This window comes from Bicyclus anynana, chromosome 12 (genome assembly GCF_947172395.1).
Source record: "Bicyclus anynana chromosome 12, ilBicAnyn1.1, whole genome shotgun sequence".
NCBI classification, from domain to species: Eukaryota; Metazoa; Arthropoda; class Insecta; order Lepidoptera; family Nymphalidae; genus Bicyclus; species Bicyclus anynana.
Genome location: NC_069094.1, coordinates 5,918,047 through 5,940,927, shown reverse-complemented (window position 1 = coordinate 5,940,927; position 22,881 = coordinate 5,918,047). Strand labels below are relative to the sequence as shown.

At 36.1% G+C, this 22,881-nt stretch overlaps 1 protein-coding gene across 1 annotated transcript in view; it reads left to right on the top strand.

Moving 5' to 3' along the window:
* The window catches only part of LOC112050831 (acetylcholine receptor subunit alpha-like), a 56,674-nt gene that overhangs the window by 19,611 nt on the left and 14,182 nt on the right, over nt 1-22,881 (top strand). Inside the window, exons 2-6 of the mRNA XM_024089193.2 lie at nt 2,258-2,412; nt 6,302-6,482; nt 9,154-9,269; nt 15,036-15,204; nt 18,125-18,261. Of these exons, the coding sequence (XP_023944961.2) occupies nt 2,258-2,412; nt 6,302-6,482; nt 9,154-9,269; nt 15,036-15,204; nt 18,125-18,261 (758 nt within the window). The remainder of the gene's footprint in view (nt 1-2,257; nt 2,413-6,301; nt 6,483-9,153; nt 9,270-15,035; nt 15,205-18,124; nt 18,262-22,881) is intronic.

The window sequence follows — 22,881 nt, the reverse complement described above, 5'->3', positions numbered from 1 at the left end:
AAAAATTTCTACGCGATATCAATAACTTAACGCTTCGCAAGCAAGAGGTTCTAATAGATTCAAATTTGATGTCCATAAATTATCTAGAAAGGTATCTTAATATTTATGGATTACGAAGGCTATGAATATCTTTTTTAGTTATATTACCAAATACTTTAACTTGACACGTAAGCTTGTTATTAATAACGAAAGGTGCCAAATCTACTAAGCGCATGGCAGTTGTAAAACTGTTATCGAATGGTGAATTCGTTCTTTTTTTTTCGTAGAAATATGAACAATATAAATCATCATAATTAACGACCCATGTTCTGCTCACTATTGAGCATGAGTCTTCTCTCAGATTCAGAATGAGAAGGGCTAAGTCCACCACGCTGGCCCAATGCGGATCGCAGACTTCACACATGTAGAGAATTTAGAATATTCTTTGGTAAAGCTTTTCTCACGATGTTTTTCCTTTAACATTTTTAATATTTAAGTTCTTAAAATTCACATAACTAAATATGGAGGTGCATGCCCCGGACCGGATTTAAACCTACGCCCTCCGAATCGAAGGCAGAAGTTATATCCACTGGGCTATCACGTCAGTCTCCAATGATACAAAAGGCAGTGATTCTTGAGACGGCGCGTATTGTGAGGAGGTTCCTCACTCTGGAGCCCTGACCACCGGTTGCTTGGGCACTCAAATGTCCCGCAGCGGGAGGGTTGATGTTTTTTTTATAAATTTTTAATAGTGTTTTTTATTTTATTTTATATTGATATTGACATTGTTAAAAATTAAAAAAAAGAACTAATAAATAAATGAGAGACAAAAAAAATCAATATTACGAGTATAACATCAGTTATCTACAGTCTACACTAAAATTATAAAGAGGAAAGAGGTGTATTTTTACATTTAACGAATAAACTCAAAAACTACTGAACCGATTTGAAAAATTCTTTCACTAATAGAACTACATTATCGATGATTAACATAGGCTATATTTTATCCCAATACTCCCAGGGGAATGGGAACTATGTGGGTGAAACCGAGAAGTTCTGTTAGTAGTAATATATGAGAGAATTAATTAGGAATTACTATCAGTGTAACTACGGGTATGTATGCCGCCAAGAATGTGCATTGCTTATCTCTGTGTATCGGTTTGAAGAGTATGGTTGCCGCTGAAATTACGGAATGGAACACTAATATGTATAACGTTGTCGGCCGCAAAGCAGCGCATTGAGGTCATGTTCCTGTGATAATATTTGTGCAATGTTTTGCGGGTAAGCACAAACCTTGCCAACAAATGTCTTCGGAAATGTGTTTCAGCTTATAATTACACTGTATATTACTAACTAAAGAGCCGTGATAGCTCTGTGGATATGACCTCTGCTTTAAATTCTAATCCGGTCCGAGGAATGCACCTCCAACTTTTCAGTTACGAGTATGTGCATTTAAAGAAACTAAATATTATTGTCTCAAACGGTGAAGAAAAAACGTCCTGCTGGATGAAGGCAACCTGCATACCTGAGAATTATTTAAATTCTTTACGTGTGTGAAGTCCTGCTGGCCCAATGCGAATTGGCAATCCGCATTGGGCCAGCGTGACCTAATTTTGAGAGGAGACACATATAGAGATAGGGGGATTTCATCCTACTCCTAAAAAGTTAGCACGCTTTTTTTTTTATTATTTACAAGTTAGCCCTTAACTACAATCTCACCTGATGGTAAGTGATGATGTAGTCCTAGATGGAAGCGGGCTAACTTGTTAGGAGGAGGATGAAAATCCACAACCCTTTCGGTTTCTACACGGCATCGTACTGGAACGCTAAATCGCTTGGCGGTACGTTTTTGCCGGTAGGGTGGTAACTAGCCACGGCCGAAGCCTCCCACCAGCCAGACCTGGACCAATTAAGAAAATCTCAATCTGCCCAGCTGGGGATCGAACCCAGGACCTCCGTTTTGTAAATCCACCGCGCATACCACTGCGCCACGGAGGCCGTCTTTCATCTTAGATTGCATTATCACTTACCATCAGGTGAGATTGTAGTCAATGGCTAACTTGTAGAGAATAAAAAAAGAATAATAAAAAAAAGAATAGGTTGCTCATGATGATATTACTAACTAGCATAAACACCCGTGATTACCCGTAGCCTTCTATTGGTAAAATAATTTCTACGCCACGAGCACACTGAAGCCGTCCGTACCGCAAGTCGTTGTAACGCGGCGATAACAGTTGGTAGGATGAATGACCGGACTAATAAGATACTTTTGTTCCAGAATCTGAAGAACCAGATAATGACCACAAACCTGTGGGTGGAACAGTCGTGGTACGACTACAAGCTGCGCTGGGAGCCGCGCGAGTACGGCGGCGTGCATATGTTACATGTGCCATCCGACCACATCTGGCGGCCTGATATCGTTTTATATAACAAGTGAGACGGAAACACGCCTACGTACATCTTGTTAATGGTTTAAAAAAAAAAAGAATTGTTGGCATATCTTTTTTTTAATATGGTTTCGTAATGATTTGGGCAACGGAGAAGCTTTGCGAGGCAAACTGTTGCATCTAGACTATGTTGTAGGCCATTACTGGTAATATAAGTAAAATATTTAGTCATCATCAATTCACACAACATTATAACATTATAATATAGCTACCAACTCTATCGCTAAGTTATCATCAATACATATAAATAAAATTGAAGTGTATGTCTGTAATTTAAAAATAACTTTGTTTTCTAAATTTCATACAACAATAAATTTTACGAGAGTTTCACTGTACATAATATATTATTGGTTATTATGTTGCTAATTTGCAAATATGCAAAGGCTATTTTTTATCTCAAAAAATACATGGTTCCCGCGGAATTTGTGGAAAATTGAATTTCACGTAGTTTAAAATAATAATAGATGCATATTTATATCGAAAGGCTGGTATAATCCTAATCTATGATTTAAGCCCGGACATGACGTATGAATAAAGAATTGTTTATGCGTACGCAAATGACCTTCCGTAATACACGACTTATTAGATACAAAACTAAATTAAAAGGCGTAATCCACTAATTTTTATTATACTCGTAAATATGTATTGAAACCTATAGTTTGTACATTAAATATATCAGATATACTAACTTAAACTAGGCTATATAAACATGATTACATATTCTAGTAAAGTAAAATATTTTTCAAATAAAAACCGGTCTCGATCTCCAATGCAATTCATGTTACTTGCGTACAAAAGTTACTCTATATTTATATACTAGCTATAAGCTAACCCTGCAAACGTTGTTTTATCTTATAAATTATTTCTAGGGATTAAAGACTTAAATTTAGGGTTGCGCTTTTATATGCCACTTAATTTGTAAAAACATTTTAGGGGTGAAGCAAAAAAATTAATAAAAACCTACCAAATATACTTATAAAACTTCATCGACATTGGTTAAGGCGACAAATTTATAGATGTTGTAACATCCGCTATGTAATTTAGATACGTCATTGTGTGGCAATTTATCATAGCTACTGCATTCAACATTCGAAATATATATGTACGAGTATATAAAAGGATTATTGATCGACGGATTATCGCGACAGTGGCGAAAGTTTATCGCACATTGAAAGAGCTGCACACAATGAACTTCTCATCTAACTGACAGTGCAAATTCTGTTAGTCAATATCGAACGGTCAAAATACTCGTTATTTGGCATTGACTTAAATCATCATATATTATACATCGATGTTTGTGATTGGGAATCTATAAAAAGTTAATTCAGTTTACCAAAATTTGAATATAATTTTGGAAAACTTCGGTGACTAATTCGGTTGTTTGTATTGGCTTTTTATTTGCTGAAATGACTAAACATATTTTTCAATATTAAGTTTATTATTTGAGAAAAATTCTTCAACCCAAATTCTATATTCATTTACTTTACAATAGAGTTGAATTTTTAAGATTTAATGCTTTAGATTTATAAATGTTCGTGACGTCATAAACATAATGATTAGTTCCGTCCTCTCGTCACACAATGTCACACTTTGGTGGCGCCTTCCCTCCATGACGTGTGACGTAATTTATTGATGGCCCCTAATTGAGTGAGAAAAAGAGAATGTCAAAACATGACCACGGAATTGCTTATCCTCAGAGATATCTTTATTTTATTTACCCGAACACTCGCATAGCTTCTCTATATGCCATTTTAAAACTATTATTACTGTATTCTAACATTTTTTTCTGTCAAATCATGTAGGTACCATACTTTGCGAACATTTACATTATGCGAAAACATAACATCAGTCTCTTGATTTTTTAAATGTACGCAGCGATAGCAACAGATGTCTTCTTGGACCTTCAATATGTACGGCCACAGCATTTAATTCGTCTTTGAAATATACTTGAAAAAAGATCTATCTTTATAGTTACACATAACTCTATACATCACATAAGATAAAAAAAAAACTCAAAGATTATTTAATAATAGCAGATGTGTCGCACCATTACTTTCCACTCGATAAATTCTACATAATATCTCAAATCTCAAATTCAAATATACCCATGCTGAGGCGTCTTCGATGCAGATTATATAAATGCATCATTCTCCTTCTTAAAACACACATCAAATACTAGTATTAACTCAAACACTAAAAGTTAAATTGAATTTCAAAACAATAAAAGTCAAACGATTAAGATAAAGAATCACTCGCACGAAATCATTTGCTCTAAATTGGGGTAATATCGCTCTTTCATATTACGAGTTATCCGTGCTTGAATGCGTTATTGATCGTAATGTAGTGTGTATTAGGGGTGTAACAGGGCATCCATTAATACGGCTCCAAATATTTGGGAAGGTATTCCGATCAAAATCAACACCAGCATTTTATTACACTTATGAGTATTTTAGCGTTATAATAGGTAAACTAGGTTTGTCATACTTACATCTAGATGTATTTAACACTTTTTAAGTATCTTCTTCCTATTGTTTCCGCCCGCTTCACCACGTAGCTCCACGGAAGACCAGTGCTGCGCTGGTGGATCCATCACTAGCGAAGCATATGCTGAGTGGTCGCATCATTCGCTTTATTTAATCTTTTAATTTTGGTAATCTTTATTTTAAATGTTTTTTTTGTCTTCTGTGTATTGTGTGTGTGTATGTCCAATAAACTAACCTTCTTTCTTTCTTTTTTTAAATCTTTAGATAGCAAAACAAGCGCCAGCTTTAGCGTTTGGTATGTTCCGTGAGCATATAATTTAATATCTAATATCTAACAAACAAAAAAAGAATACTTCAACGAGGTGATGAACAAAGCATTTGTTTTTGAAATTATTCAACTTTTGAGTAAAACAAAATTATTGAGAATTGGAGTTAAGACAGTAACTTTAACAGGTTATTCTGTGATTTGACTTGTTAAGGTTTATCCTTCAGTTTGACCTGCGATTAGTTAGTTGCGGTTTTCTTAATGATGATTAATTTCTCATTATTATATATTTAAAAACAAAGTTTGTTTTTAATCTTTGATTAGATTTAATTATTGGTTATTTGGGTTTCGAATGGATGGTATGAAGTAGGTAGGTTACAGTCGCTACTTTTCTCTCCCTTTTTAATAAAATCAAACCCTGTCCAAATTGCTGGCTTCGTTTGGCACATAAATGTAAGTATAGGTATACAGTATAAACGCAAAGTCCACTGAGTAAACCCTACTTATTCACAGATTTTCTCTTTCATCACGGTTTCATTTCCTTTGACATAGATTTATATTCGGTCTTTTTTGTGTTGAAATTGAGAAGATAAAAGGATTCCGAGGGATATCAAAAAAGTCTTTCACGTATAATGCGTATGAGCTGTGGTTTGTATAAGATTGTTAATAATATGTGAAAAGATTTTTAAAAAATATTATTTCACTAATAATACATCTTTATATATATTTTTTAACGTTTCTAGGTTTTTATTTATGTAATATATAACTTAACATGTCAATTTACATATATATCTATCGGTTTAGGTTATATCTATAGGTTTAACACTTTTCATTTTAAATCTTGCATGTCATATACATCATTGGCATATAGATGTGTTTAAAATGGCTTCGTAGTCTAACACACTATTCATTCATAACTCGTTATTCAATTATAACTTGTTATTGTCATTTATTAAGCGTTTCTAATACTAAATTGTGCTATACATGTTATGCAAATACCGTATAGGTATCCACACACTGAGCTACAAGCACGGACACACAAGCGCCGCACCGACGCTCACACCACATACGCACAGGGGCCACACGAGTGACGCGTTGCCGCTTGTAAATGTGCATTACTATTGCAGTGCCGACGGCAACTTCGAGGTAACGTTGGCGACCAAGGCGACCATCTACCACCAAGGGCTGGTCGAATGGAAACCGCCCGCGATTTACAAGTCCTCCTGTGAAATAGACGTGGAATATTTTCCTTTCGACGAGCAAACGTGCGTTCTTAAGTTCGGTAGCTGGACTTACGACGGATTTAAGGTAATTATTCGCGCGTTCCGCACCGCACTGGCTGACCGCGTTGTTTGTCCGCAGCGCCGACGGCAACTACGAGGTGACGCTGATGACCAAGGCGACGGTGTACCACAACGGCATGGTGGTGTGGCAGCCGCCCGCCGTGTATAAGTCGTCGTGCTCGATCGACGTCGAGTTCTTTCCTTACGACGTGCAAACCTGTGTGCTTAAGTTAGGCAGCTGGACGTATGACGGCTTCAAGGTGACGCCCCGCTGTACGCCGCTTGGAGCCAGCGCGGGCCGTAGCGTAGGGCCCGCCCGGCCGTGTCCATGCAGTAGCTTGTTGGCTCGAACGTTTTCGTCGTGTAATTAATATTGTTTTTCTAATCGTGTGGTATGTTGATACAGTTTAAGCGAATAGACTGTTCGCGCCGACGCTAGCGCAGGCGATGAGCGCGCGCTAACGCCGCGCTCGCCGCCTCCGGTTCGCTCCTTAGCTGTGACATGTTGCAACTTACTCACGTGGTGATGTTTTTAAGTATGTGGCGTAGCAGTATGTCAGCGTGCGTGTCCACGAATGCTCCAGAATATCCACGATCGGTTCCACTTAGTTCGAACGGCCTACCTCGCTCAACACGGAAAGGTATAAAATTTTAAATGTCAGGTGATATGGGATGCAACGTCATTCATTTTATTCCAACTCCTTACTTCCTACAGAATAAAACCATTCCACGTACAACACAAAAATATGTATTTTGCAGTTGCAGTAAGCAGGGTACAAAGTCGAGACAGCCCGGGCAGAATCGTCTTTGTCACATGAATAGAGATTTGACGAATGTAATGGTCCTATTATCAAAGAAAAGTACCTCACTCCTATTTCAGAATGGTATTGTGTGGAATGGTTTTTCCCTTGCTCTCCCTTTAGCTGGCTCCGCTCGCGCTAACACACTTCGAAGACACTAACAATTGACACGAATGCTTGTTGCATGCTCCTCTGTGTGACACACCGGTACTCACTGCATGACTCCAGCTTGGCTCCAACCACTTGCATTCCCGATCACGACGGCTGATGGCCACCGACAGTTACCACGTACACAGCTTCTACACAGAATATACACGCGGACAGTTAAAGCACAACACAGCGTCTCGAATACCTTCACATCTTGGCTCGATATATTGGGAGCATTATTGGTCATCATATAGCATATTTTATACCTTTCCCTATTAGCGACATTAGTGGCTGTAAGAATTCGGTGTCGCTGACCATTGCATGAGCGTCTTATCATTACAAAACTATAACAAAAGAAAACGATACACATTTGAATTAGCGCCAACATTAGAGCTATCGTTTCGTCCAACGACACTGCAGTGCATCGGTTTCATTGGACGAAAGCGATCTTGCATGTACTCGCTACACAACCGCTTACGCCGTATCGCAACAACGTCGTCGTTTAGCTTTGTTAGCGTACCCGAGTGTCACATTGTGTTAGAGTTAGTGGGCGTTGTTGCGGTAGGGCGCTGGCCGAGGGACAGACGCGGCTTCGCCCCCCGAGTCCCGACACAAGGCGACTTGGCCGCATCGCGACACACACATTCGCGGCGGAGCCGGTGCTTCCGTTCTCCTTGTATTTTGACGAGTCACGGACATGAGACAGTCGATTGCGTCACAATGGCGAATCACACGAGATTTAAACCACTGAAACTGTCACTGAAAGTTTCTCACGGTGGCCTCTGTCATCACTCGTCGAAAACCAAACGCTCGTCACGATTATTGTCTTAGGTGTTGTGTTTCGCGTTATTGTTAACTCGCATGACTCCGACTTGTTGTTACGTGTGGTCTAAACATAACATTAAACTGAGGCAATACAGATACTTGACACACTTTGTGGTGATTGAAAGGCGTCCTAATACTCCGAGTTGCGGTCTTGACTTTTACCGATTTCAGAATGTTTTTGTCGTTGTTGTTTCTTGTACAGGTTCACATCGTGTGACAGGGGGCATGTATGATAAAACTAAACTGATAAATCAATGCTATAAACTAAATGATATAATCTATATCTGATAAAATACTATAAATAAATTATAAGTTTTAACCAATAAAACTAGATTGCGATAGAGCAAAAACTGAGAGCTAATGCAAAAAAAAAATACAATAAAATCATTGAAAGAAAGAAGAAAAAAAAAATTGAACTATACCATATATCGATTTACTCGTATTATAAACTAATTTCAGTTTCTGCTTTACGTAAAATTAACTATGCTATAACATTTTTTAAGTAAAAGCGTAATATATATTGTTGCCAAATAGTAGGTATGTCTGTGTTGTATTGTTATAATATATTTTTTATATTCTGTATTTGAAATTTATTTTTACATTCTTAATTTTCAAGGCCCTACAATTTCATTCTCCAAAACAAGTAATTATACAAGAAATAATGTCTTGAACACAAAATACATGATACATAATTTTATCATAGTCTAACTCTACTTTTAACTTTCTAGATTTGAATTATTAGACATTTCTTTCAGAAATATTGCCTGACTTTGTAATTTTACGACGCCTTTCTCGAGTTCAACTTACTCTAAATTATAAATTGTAGTTTCGGTCATTCTACTGTTCTGAATTTACTATTTGATTGGGCCTTGAAGTGAGATTTTGGAAATACGCTTAAATATTGGAATAAGGGTGTATGCACAGGTGGACCTCAGGCACATGGACGAGCAAGCCGGCAGCAACGTGGTGTCCGTGGGAGTGGACCTGTCAGAGTTCTACATGTCTGTCGAGTGGGACATCTTAGAAGTGCCTGCTGTAAGGTTCGTAAAATATAATAAACGTAATATTGAAGTAGAGCTGGCGTGTTCTTCATACAACGTTAGACAATTTAAGGATCCCCCCCGATACTGAATAGTCGAACTTTTCAGTTGTATCGTATGTGTTTAACTGTACCTACAGTTTTTTTGTGATTTTGAGAGCCGTGATAGCTCAGTGAATATGACCTCTGGCTTCGATTCCGGAGGGCGTAGGTTTGAATCCAGTCCGAGGCATCACCTCCAACTTTTCAGTTATGATCATTCTAAGAAATTAAATATCGCGGGTCTCAAACTGTAAAGGATATAAACATCGTGAGGAAACCTGTATACCTGAGAATTTTCTTAACTTTCTACGTGTGTGAAGTCTGCCAGGTCAGCGTGGTGAACTATTGGCCTAACTCCTCCCATTCTGAGTATGAGAGTCCAGTGCTCACTGCTGCGCACGACATTGGTTATTTTGTGCATGGCGGGCATTGTAATAATAATAGCTACAAAGGTATACTACAAAATATGAATTTAATCATGAAATTTTAATATTTTGACGAAAGCGGAAAAAAATCTTTTTCCATTTTATGTAATGGCAGGCGAGGAATAGCTTCACGGCGTAAATGAGATTAGATTTTATCTGGCGCACCCTACAAAATGCGAAAAAGGCTGACAAGGTACCCATGCTGTCACGACTTCATTAAAGTTTCTAGATTAAATATTCTTTTTATTAAATTTTATATTTTAATAAAGTTCTTCTAATATTTTTGTTAAAATTTGAGCTTTTTTATGTTTAAACAAGAATTATAGCTTGGATCAAACATTGGGTTTCTCGGGATAATTCTGCTTTGTACTCGTAGCAACCCTTTGAAAAAGAACCGTTAAAGGGTTTTAAGGGTCCGTAGCGAAGTTGCCTGAAAGATAAATTTTTCTTAATATCCTGTAGAAAATATGAAAATATCTCCCAGAATAGATCCCAGCTCAGAATATTGCTATAGGTAGTACTCCCCATAAGCAAATAGAATACACAGCTGATTTTCAGCGGGGATCCCGTACTAAGTGCCGCCACGAACACAGGCAACCCATATTCTAAATTCTACGAACAATTACATTTTCTTCTTAGATAATTGAAGATCCACAGCCCTTTAAAACCTGCTTTCTCCTGATGCCACCATGGTCCTGACTCCATATATGCCTACCGTACTAACATATGGTAGAGGTATAAGCTGAAAAATCGCGCTAAACTCTGGATAACTAAAATATATTGATACCATTTTTTATGACAAGCCTATCTGCGGGGCATACTGTATTAAAATATATTATGGGTTCACGATATTTTAAAAAGACTGTTTCTCGGAAAAGCTACAGAACCACCAATTTTAGTTAGGGAAATGTGTCGGTAATATTAGACACAAGTATGTGCTAAAGAAATACTTCTTTGGGTACAATTTATTACAACATTCATGATTCATAAAATCTCGTAATAATCGGGTATGGCCCACTGTTATGTTGGCTGGACTATAACATTTGCAATATAGAAGATAAAAATCTGGGGAAAGGCCTCATCTATTTATGCTCAACGTACCTACTACTCGATAGAGTATAAAATACACAATGTATTTGTCGAAATATTATAAAGTAGACAGAGCGTTTTAACGTGTTATGTTTTCATGACAGGATTTAAAACGCTCTTTTAATTATTTTTTCTTTTAGATCAATGAAAAGCGAAAATATAGAACGTTTTTAATGATTCCATAGAGTTCTATTTGAATTTGTATCTATATCTGTCTATCTATCAATCTATCTATAACTTAGACCAATTATAGAAGGACCTGTATCGCACTCTTAGTCACAAACAAAATTGTCTGTCAATTACCTGAGAAAAACGAGCTTAGATTTGGTATATATGTTATACTAAACTAGAAGTTTTCGTCCGTTTTTTTCACCATTCAATTACACAAAAAGGTGTTCTTACGGAGCTCTTTAACCGTTGAACACGATTACAACTATTTAACATCGATTCTATAGAGACACCTTTTATAATCGCATTAGATCATTGATCATACTTTGACAGAAAAGTAACACCTAGCGAGTTAGTTCCTATACAATAATTGGTCTGAGATCTATAACTATCTATTTGACATATCTGTCTAATAAAAGATAAATCAAGTTATAATTCATTAAAATCAAAATATAGTTAGATCAGAATATAATAAATAACTATGCGAAAAAAAGTTACCCAAACAAAACAGAATTAACTCTGGCAGAATTGCGGGCGTTTACTAATTCTAAATATCCAAAATCCAATTATCCTGATGCCCCTTTGATTCCGTGTATTTGCAATCGTTGTATTCAGCTACCTATTCGTACCTACATTATTTCGATTTGGTGTAAATGGAGCAATAAAGTGGCTTTCGCCGCAGACGGTTATTGTTCATTCAGAACGATACAAAAGTTCTTCAATAATATCCCCACAACGGCGCTCGCGGTTCGATCATTTCTTTGTTATTTTTCCATCTTCGGCTTCTGCTGACCACTAAATGTATATAATCTTCATCGATTCTTTAAATTACAACCATTGGCTAATACTATTAACGTAAAGACCATATATCCATCGTCGTCGTCGTCGTTATCAACCCATATACGGCATGAATCCTGCGGAATTTGTAAAAAAACAGAAATAATTTATTTTAATAAATTACGGTTTAAAATATTGGCTAAGGATATGTACCCATATCTCGACCGAAGGACCTTACAATACGAGTAATATTCTATAAAGATAATGTTTGTGGTATTATAGGGGGTAATCTCTGGATCTACTAAACCGATTTTAAAAATTCTTTTACCACTATAAAGTCACGTTAATTATGGGTCTCATAGGCTATGTTTTATCTCCGTATACTTGCGGGAACGGGAACTAAGCGAGTGAAACGTGTAGCGTCTACTAGTTAATAATAATGTTAGATTACAACCTTTAAAATGTTTTTTTTTTCATTTTGGCCGTTCTGCCACAGAGATATTCAAATACAACGCAACCCAGTCAGAACCCCAGTCAAATAAGGAAAATAAATAGGTCATCCTCGGAATGAGAGAGCTGTAAACTCCTACTTAAACACCTTCATTTTGGCGTTCTAAAAGTTGTATTTAAAAGTCTAATATAATCTAGTGTCTGCATCATAAGTTATTATTAAAAGTCATCACAAAATCAGTTTATTTATGAAAACTTTCTTTGTATGTTTTTTAATTATTTTTAAATATAATTTTAAAGATTTATTTTTGTATCGCAAAGGGCAGCGTTTTCTATGAGAGCTTTCAGTAATTATTGAAAGCTCTCATAGATTCTCATTTCAATCAATTTATACAAAATCTTGACAATAACATAAATTGCTCCATGAATAGGTGAAAACGACATAAAAATCCTTTTAGTAATCTTTATTTGACTTTGTTAAGTATTAGACAAAGAGATCCGACCTAATTTTTTTTTAATTTAAATATGTATCAGAATCTTTAACTATAGATGCGGCATATGATAGTGGTCTATGGCAGGACAACATCTTTCGAGTTTAATTTTAAAAACCATAGATTATTATCAACCACTGCACTAACTAATAAATATACCTAATCACGAAGTTTGATGATGATGAAAACGCTTAAATTGTCGGATAAATGTCATGATAATATAATAACGTGATACTGTAGAATTTATGAGGCTCCATATAACCTAATATTTTTATGAGCCACTCTACAAAATTGCCCATGCATGCCTGTACACTTATTTACCCTTTTGATATGGGTAGAACAAATTTTATGTTTGACGTACCGTACAGTATTAAAAAGGTGTTAATTCTTTTCGAATTGTAATTAATGTATATTTAATTATTATTCTTCTTAAAATAAGGTGTTTCAAAATCGATACTAATATAATAAATGCATTTGTCCGTTTGTCTTTTAACGGCTAAACCGATTTAGATGAATTTCGATACAGTTATAAATGAGACCTTGACCTTAGAGCAGACCCTTGGCTACTTTTTATTGTGGAAAATTTATGGTTTTTGAAAAAATACGGAATGCGTGAAAAACAGAATCGCAGGCAACTCCATTAGTGTGAATTTATCTACGAATATATTTATTATTTACCAACTACTAAGTAGCCTACCTACGAACTCTATAATGTAATTACCTTTATAACACATTTGCTCGTAAAGAATTTCTTATTTCAACAATTTCAATATTGTAATGTATCGCATTACGCACATGTGCCGTAATGTAATGAAAATTCATTTTCAGAAAGTGTGTTTTAACTGTGTTTCCTCGCAAATCTATATCTATACTAATATTATAAAGAGGTAAAGTTTGTAAGTTTGTAAGTTTGTAAGTTTGTAACAATTTTTTGAAATGGGGTAATCTTCGGAACTACTGGACCGATTTTAAAAATTCTTTCACCAGTAGAATGCTACGTTATCGGGGAGTGCTATAGGCTATATTTTATATTCTATCATATATAACTACTGAGATATCGCGGGTTTTCTCTTTCAGGTCAGACCGAAAAACTTACTTATTCGCATGCGCTGCCTCAACCATTGCGTATAACTGAAATAAATGTATGGAGGCTTTTTGAACCTTTAAAAGTTCTACAAAAAAAGTCCGCGACACCATATATCTATCTTTTATATTTTAGTAGATATAGTACCTTTAGTACTTTAAAAAAATATTTAAATTTTAAACTAAGGTTTACGTCATTATTTACACAACTAAACTTAAATCCTTATCAAAATAAATTATTTAATAATCACAAGGATATTATAGAGATAAGATTTGCCCTTTACAGTATGTTATTTAGTTATATAGTTTCGGAGATAATACAAAATTTCTGAAAGTCGCAGAAATGCCGCTATATGACGCCCCGCGGTTTCAATTACGTGGTTCCCGTTCCCGTATGAATATGAGGACCAAACATAGCCTATGACACTCGCAAATAATGTAGCTTTCTATTGGTAAAAGAATTTTCCAAATCGGTCCAGTAGATCCAGAGATTACCCCCGACAACCACACAAACTTTACCTCTTTATAGTATTAGCATAGAAGTCGCTTGGGAAATTATAGTCTTTTGGTCATTGCACCACGCACAAAAGGCTGGACCAATTTTGCTGAGGGTAGGGATAGGATAGAGGTAGGGAAGGGGTAGGATAGAGGTAGGGTAGGGGTAATTTAGGGAAAGTGTAGGGTAGGGTAGGGTAGGGTACGGATAAGGTAGGGAAAGTGTAGGGTAGGGGCAAGGTAGAGGTAGGGGAAGGATATGGAACGTATAGGGTAGGGGAGGAGTAGGATAGGGGTAGGGTAGGGTAGGGGTAGGGTACGGGTATGGATAGGTTACGGGTAGGGTTAGGGTAGGGTAAGGTGGGGGGAGGGAAGGGTTAGCATTAGCGGTAGGGTAGGAGTAAGGTAGGGGTAGGGTAGGGTAGGGTAGGGCTGGGTAGGTTTACGAGCAGGGTAAGGTAGAGGTAGAGAAGTTTACATCAATTTTTACGCGGACGAAGTCGCGGGCGTCCGCTAGTGTGTTATAAAACGTCGTTCGTGACATACGTGCGCTTTGATAGTTACAGCCTTTGCTTCCTTACTTATAGCTCATGGTGGACTATTGGCCTAACCCCTCTCATTGTGAGAGGAAACTCGAGCACAGCAGTGAGCCGAATGTGGATTGATAATGAGGATGATGATGAATACCTACGTGCTTATACGAATGTTTAATTAAACCTTTGCTACAAATGCTGTTCTTTTGTACAGAAACGAGAAGTTCTACACGTGCTGCGACGAGCCGTACCTGGACATCACGTTCAACATCACGATGCGCCGCAAGACGCTGTTCTACACTGTTAACATCATCATCCCTTGCATGGGGATCTCGTTCCTCACCGTCCTTACCTTCTACCTACCCTCAGATAGCGGCGAAAAGGTAATCAACTAGTTGTTACTCAACTTATATAATTACAGCTGTAGGATGGTGAGGATGACAGGTTATTTCGCTATTCACTATAATAGTACGTACGTATTAAGGCAACTGTCACTCGCACCATGCAACAGCGCACGAACTGTATGAATAGACTAACTCATCAACCAGCCTAACTTATAATTAGGAATAGACAAATTTCGTTTCTACACTACACTACACTATTAAAAAAAATATATTATTTTTTCATGTAACTCAAAAACTACTGGACCGATTTGAAAAATTCTTTCAGTATTAGAAAGACACATTATCAAGGAGTAGCATAGGCTATACTATTTTGTCCTCGTACTCCCAAAGGAATGGGAACTAGGTGGTGGCTGCTAGTACCTATTAAGTAATTTAATATATGTATTACGAGTATATGTGTTCAAAAACATGTTGGGTCATTCTTATTGGAACGAAGTTCTTGCGACTTACAGTAAAGTGAACTGACAGAAATCTTCACGTAAACAAAGGAGAGAGCCTGGACATGCAGTGGGATAATAAAAATAGACTGATGATGGTGACTAAACCGCATATAATGAATCGTAGATATATTAAACAGCAGGTTATTGGTGCATTAACTGTTCAATTTGCATTTGCATCCAATCACATTGTGCACTGGTTTGAAATGCAATCTTGTGATTCGATGAAAATGCATGCTTGGTTATGTATGCCCTAAGAGAAGCACATTAGGATATCGGTACTGGGATGACAGAATAAAAAAAAATTAATATATGGTCGAATAGAGAAATCTCCTCCTTTTTTTTTAAAGTCGGTTAAAAAGGACATAAATTGAGTACTGTGTTTACTTTTCTAAGTAGTCTTTATAGATGAGAACCATAGAGCGCAGTGTTTTTTTTTTTTGTGCAAATTTAATTTGTACGTAATATATGTATACATCTCCGAAGCACCGTTTATATGAAAGTGTAAAACAATATTTTGAAAATAAACTTTTATATCAATCTTAACATGAACTACCATAGTGTTTACAAATGAGCCTGACTCTATGGGTTGAACTTGTTTAGTTAGTACCTACCTTGTTCTTAGTATCATATCATTGTAGATTGTAGCAGATGTCTGCGTGACCTGCGTGACCATCCCTAAGGCTTTTAATTTTAACACACGTCTAGCGTATAAGACCCGTCTTTACGTCGGTGGTTAAAAATAAGTAGGTACATAATCCTCGACGCGACGTCATAAAACAAATCTCGCTTAGCTCATTTTGATTGGTGGCCATAAATGGAACACTGTTTACCGTTGTAAAACCACTTGTTGAATTATTATGTTGTAAAGCTCCCAGTAATTGGGGAGACGGTAATAGAATCTGAGCACCAACAAATCTGTGTGTGCTACGTAATTTTCAGAATGGAAATCGTAATGAAAAACTTCATCTTGAGTATTTATAACTATATTTAATGCTAGCGGACGCCGCGACTTCGTTCGCGTGGAAAACGATGAAAACTTTTAACCCTTATTTCACCCCGTTCTACTTATATTTTAGCATTTGTTATGTATAACAAATAGTCCACTAATCAATACAAAAATAGAACTTAAAACATGAGCGATTCATATTAAAAAACTTTAACCCTTTAGGGGTAGAATTATGAAAAATCTAGAATAACTTTTTAGTATTTTTCTGGTAGTACAATGTACATGTACTAATTATAACAAATGTAACTTGAAAAATGAAGGACTTTCCATACAAATATTCAACCCGTGTTTCACCCCCTTCTGATTTAGATTTCACTACAAAAAGTATGATTTTGCCTTCCTCGTATTATGTTCTCAAATCGTGCCAAGTTTCATTTGAATTCATTCAGTAGTTTCAGCGTCATGCCTGGTCAACAAAAAAACTCGGACAGACAGACAAACTGAAAATAAAAATAAATATTTTTGGCTTCAGTATCGAATATATTTAACTAAAATTTTCAAAATATCTTCAAAAACTTGACCTCTTACAGTTTTATTATAAATATATATAAATTTCACAAGAATTTGTAGTATTACGTTGCCTGTGATGTTTGAATTTAAAGGACTAAAGTCCAACAAATGACATGATGGTAAATTAATTATGTTGTTACACCGACTTTGTTAATTTAATGTTGTTACTGTTAATTTAATGATTTTATGTCACTGAACAAAATATGAATCAACTAGCGGACGCACGTGAAATACAGTTTTCACAAATCCCGCGAGAATTTGTATCCAGCTATAGACACTCACAAGTAGAGCATTGGCAACAAAAACGCGATAACGACGTCATTACATATTGCCGGTGAGAAATGGGCACAGTTTTTACTGTTCGTACTTTTCCCGATTTTAAAAATATCAAAATTTTAGCATTTATGTCGCATCTTGCGCCTTTAATGGGGAGGATGACTAGGTTTGAATATGTTGATTTTAATGATACATTCGGGTAAATAAGGTCAATGTTAATTAATTTATACATAAAAAGCAAAGATTGACTGGATATTTGCAAAATAAATAAGATTATAAAATGTCAAAATCTATTAAAAATATTTTATCGTAATTAGATGAAAATTCATACAGTTTTAGCTTCCTTACATTAATTGTGACATTTTTTAATACGTGAACTATAAACATAAACGCACAAATAACAAAGATATTAGTAATTTTGTTTAAACGCCCATACAAATCTAACGATCATTAATTGCCTACGACGTCATAAGTTCGTACCATTTTGTATGGGGCGTTTTTCAGGGATCCGCGGCAGCGCCGCGAATTTGACTCTTTAAATCCCTGTAGCTCCGAAAGTAATGATCGCAGATACCCTGTTACTTTTACAAAATTGCTTTACTATTAGCATACTCTTAATTTATATACAATTTAAAAAACTGTCATCATCCCTATTGTATTTGTGCAGGTGACGCTCTCCATATCCATCTTGATCAGTCTGCACGTGTTCTTCCTACTGGTGGTGGAGATCATCCCTCCCACCTCGCTCGTCGTGCCTTTGCTGGGGAAATATCTCATTTTTGCTATGATATTGGTATCAATAAGGTAAGATTTGTCATATTTATTTTATAATTAGCGATCCCGGTCGAGCTTCGCTTTGACCTATGTTCACTTACTTCTTTTCTATCCCTACTCCTACCTTACCCCTACATTACGCCACCCTACTCTACCAATAACCTTCCCCTAACCTCTTCCTCGCCATCCCTGAACTACGACAAACATTTCATAACCAAAATCAGCAAAATCAGCCCAACCGCTCTCGAGACAAACGAACAGCAATATTTTTTATAATATACTAGTGAACCCAGTCTAGCTTCGCTGTGACTTATGTGCTGTTCATAAGTCACAGCTAAGCTACCCTAGCCCTACCCTAATCCTACACTACACCTACCGTACCCCTACCCTGCCCCTACCCTACCCGTACCCTACCCCAACCCGTTAGACGTTTTTTATTTTTTTCTCCATAAGAACCATTCTTGTACTTCAAGAAATATGATAAAAAAAGAATTAGCGAAATCAGTTCAGCCGTTCTGGAGCTTTGCGCTTAGGAAGAATTCAAGATTAATTTTTATGTTTTAGACATTGCTTATTGGATACGGAACTTTTCCCTGAATTTCTAAATATTTACTACTTTTCATTTTTGATTTCGTTAATAAATCGTTCTATGAGTTAACAAAATAAACGGTAATCAGTATGAACATTTTATTTATACCTAAATGAAATAATTGTTCTACGCAAAACGTAAATCTTCTACCCAAGTTGTCGATAACGTAAATACAGTGAACTTACAGGAACATTGTATAAGTGTGCTTAAATAAACACAATTTTTATGGTACGGTTCGTCAAAATACTAGTTATTAGGTATGTAAGACGAGAAAGAAGGCGTATATATATAGTATCTAGACACTTGTTATTTCTCATATGATTCCGTGATATCGTTCAGCTGTCATATGACAAATACAATAGGACCAAGACAATGAGAATATTACGAACTCATAACACGTTTGTTAGCAATTTTTCGCAACATAATATCGTATGTGTATATTTAACATTTTTGTTGGCTCTTACGACTTGTGATTCTTGAGTTCTTGACCCGAGCGTCAAGTTGACTTGGCGACATGTTCTGTCATAACAAAGTTAATGAGATTTTGGAGAACGAAAATCAAGAGTAACTTTATATATTGTAGGCTAAATTGACTCTTTTTCAATGTGGTAAGGAAGATATGAGAGTATCAATGTTATTGTAAATTACTTTGGTGGAACACGGTCTGGTCACGGTCACGGTCGCACGGTTTTACTCGCGTGGTTCCCGTTCCCGTAAAAATACGGGGATAAAATATAGCCTATAACCTTCCTCGATAAATGGGCTGAAAAATACGGAAAGAATTTTTCAAATCGGTCCAGTAGCTCCTAAGATTAGCGCGTTCAAACAAACAAACAAACAAACACTTCAGCTTTATAATATTAGTATGTATGTAAAAAGTTACTCGTAATATTAGACAAAGCTAAAGTATAGTATAATAAAATATCAAATAGGCACCTAATGAAAAAAACTTCATTTATAAGAATTTCTTGATAACATTGACTTAGAACACGAAGTTTGTTTGGAATTGGTACAGTCTACAGCGTGCTCATAAAGATTTAATTAGTGCATGGTACAGAAATGATGCAGAAGCTAGCATACTAAGTGAAAATCCACCACTATAGAGCGCTCTTTAATGCTATTCTTACGTTAACATGAGCCATAATACTTATTGAGTCCTTGCCTACACACCTGCAATCACACAGACCGACCGATAAATAACCTAAATATATTACGAGTACATAGAAACTCTTATACAGTACATAGAAACTCTTTTGAGACAGTTAATAAAGTTCCAATTTAACTTTACAAGATCCGAAGAGCACAAACCGAAGTTCACCTTGTTCGCTTCTCACTCACCTGAGCCTCGTCGGCTACAAGCCACAGAATTTCCATATAAATTAGAATTCGGCATTTAACTCAGATATTTGATTGCATAACTTTGTGTTCAAAGAAAATTATAATCGAGGATTTTTACCTTTTCTTTAGTTATCACAAAAGGGACTTTTATCTCTGTGATTTTATTAAAACGAGATTAATAAAATAGCCTTATTTTTTTTTATTAAAAAACAGATATTTTAATAAATATAACATTTACAAATTATTGACATATAAGCACTTACAATGAAGCAATATTCTAACTAAAGAAAGTTCAAAAGCTCAATCTCGACTGTGATAAAAGAAACCCCTATTATTTTTGTTCATTAATAAAAAAGACGATTTCTTTATAATAAATAGAAGATATTTAAATCTTTAAACACAATAAAGCTTAATATCGCTAACTAAAGGAAGCTTAAAAGCTGAAAGCCGACGACTCACCCACTGCTCTAATTCTACACACATATTAACCCAAATTTTCCACTTTACAATAGTAAGAGTAATTCACTTTCAAACCGCGTTTTCCCCTCTTGTATGATTAATTAACATATTATTCTTTATTACGAAAACGTGCTTAGGTTACAAAAGGTGGCTTTATAATCAATATTATTTGATGCTTTGAATGTTGAGGAAAGCGTTTCAAAAAGAAGCTTTCATATATAATATTCTGTTATGTAAACACCATAATTATGTATAGTAGAATTACACAACTATAAATTTTAAATTGTAATACACATACGTGTAATTTTAACACAATGAAACATCGATTCTATGGTTGCAGGTTGTATGAACTCGTATTGATCATGATCATATATTTTTGACAGAGGTGTAACCTCTAGCGAAGCAAGTCCTATAGAGGGTAGTTGATCTGAGGTGGTAGCCAGAACTACGCGATTTTTAAAAGCTGTAAGTTTGTCAACCCATGCTCCTACCATGGGTACCGTGGATCGTGGTGGTTTTGGGATATAGCAGGTTTCTAGTATCTAGGCTACTATTAGAAAAACACTGCTGAGGATTTCGCAAGTATTGAAGCGAACGTTTGAAAATATATATAAAAATATTATACGTTATTTTATTATAGGTTCTTACTTTCCAAGTTACTTCATTTGCTTTATTCAAATTACGAAGAACTGACCAACTCAGCTCTTACATCGTACCGATTTGTGGAGTGACGAGTCGTTATAGTCTGCAGATACTGTCAGCAAGAGATAGAAGTGTATTCATCTATGCTCTTACTGCTATATCTCATCACTGTCCGCCAGCGCACAGTGACGAGAAAAGTCCTCATACGATATAGTCAGCTTCTTACAGGTTGTCGTAGAGCGCAGACTGACAGACTTCAGCTCTCACCAGAGCAGTGAAAACTCCGAGCAATTCAATCTAGCCTACGCGAGCCATTATTTTTGCCAACGGTTTTCTAACGAAAAGCTTCGACTAACATTGTAAGAAACTTTCGCTTGCCTGTTGGAGCAAGGGTCGGTTATAAAAGTGATCCTTGAGACTGCGCGTATTGTGAGAAGGTGCTCTCGAGCCCGGACCGGAGGCTATCAAGCTCTGTAGCCGGAAAATCAAAAATTTTATTTAAAAGTGACTATATACAAACTGTCACATAATTTATGGAACGTACTGTATATATACACAAAAGGTAAAGTATGAATAACCTGCATTTAAATGTAAACCAATAATTGATTAGACATAGATCAATAAGTTTAGTGTGATTTACGAAACAAACAAATCTAACTCGTTACTTTCTCAGACGAGGTTGCTGACTTTAGCAATTATACAAACTGTTTTGTAGAACAAAGTTGAGAGAAAAGGGGATTTGTCTTTTAAAAAAAACATTCAGTAGCAAAATGCAATCCCTATTATGTTTATTTGAACAGTCACCTTTACAAATAAATTGTATTGGCTGCAGGATTATATTATTTGAAAGGCTTGTAACTTATCGTACCATACGCAATATTCGCACTTTGTTAATTAAACCTTTGCTGAGCCTAATCGCAATAATTTATCCATATCAGCTATTACCCGGTTCGGTGTGAGCCTCTCTCTTAAATGATAGCAGTTAATCAAGATATATGGGCTTAATTCTGCGCTACGTAAACGATCAAATTATGTAGGTACGGGAGCGCGGCCCTCCAGTAAGCAGTTTACCTACTTATTTATCCTCCCTGCAAGTGCTACCAATATGTTGTTACGACTGAACGTGACTGCGTTACAGTTTCCACTTACAAGTTCATCTCTACTCTAGTTCCTACCATTTATTTGTTTTTATGTATTATGTAATATAAAAGGGGCGTATTTCGCTTAAAGTATAACATCTGGGTCTGATGTTAAATCTTTATACAGGCATTTATTTTTAGATCCCGTTGTTGTATGCCAAATCTTAAAGGCTAAATTAAAATTTGCAAGCCTAACATATTGTTTGCAGTTTATTTAACGACAACTTAGCACATTACTGCAATCTCCGATCTAAGCATCGAACCCATGGCCCTTCAATCGAAAGCGACGATTGCGCCAGAGAGGTCGTCGAAACCTTCGTACCTCGGTGACAATGATATAATGTGGTCCCACGCAGTGGCGTGCATAAGATTTGTAACTAGGATATGTATGCACTATAAGTAAAAATTGGAAAATTCCTTGTCGAACTAGGTATTCTATGGTCCAAAAAATAGTTTATTGGACTCACACACATATAATACACA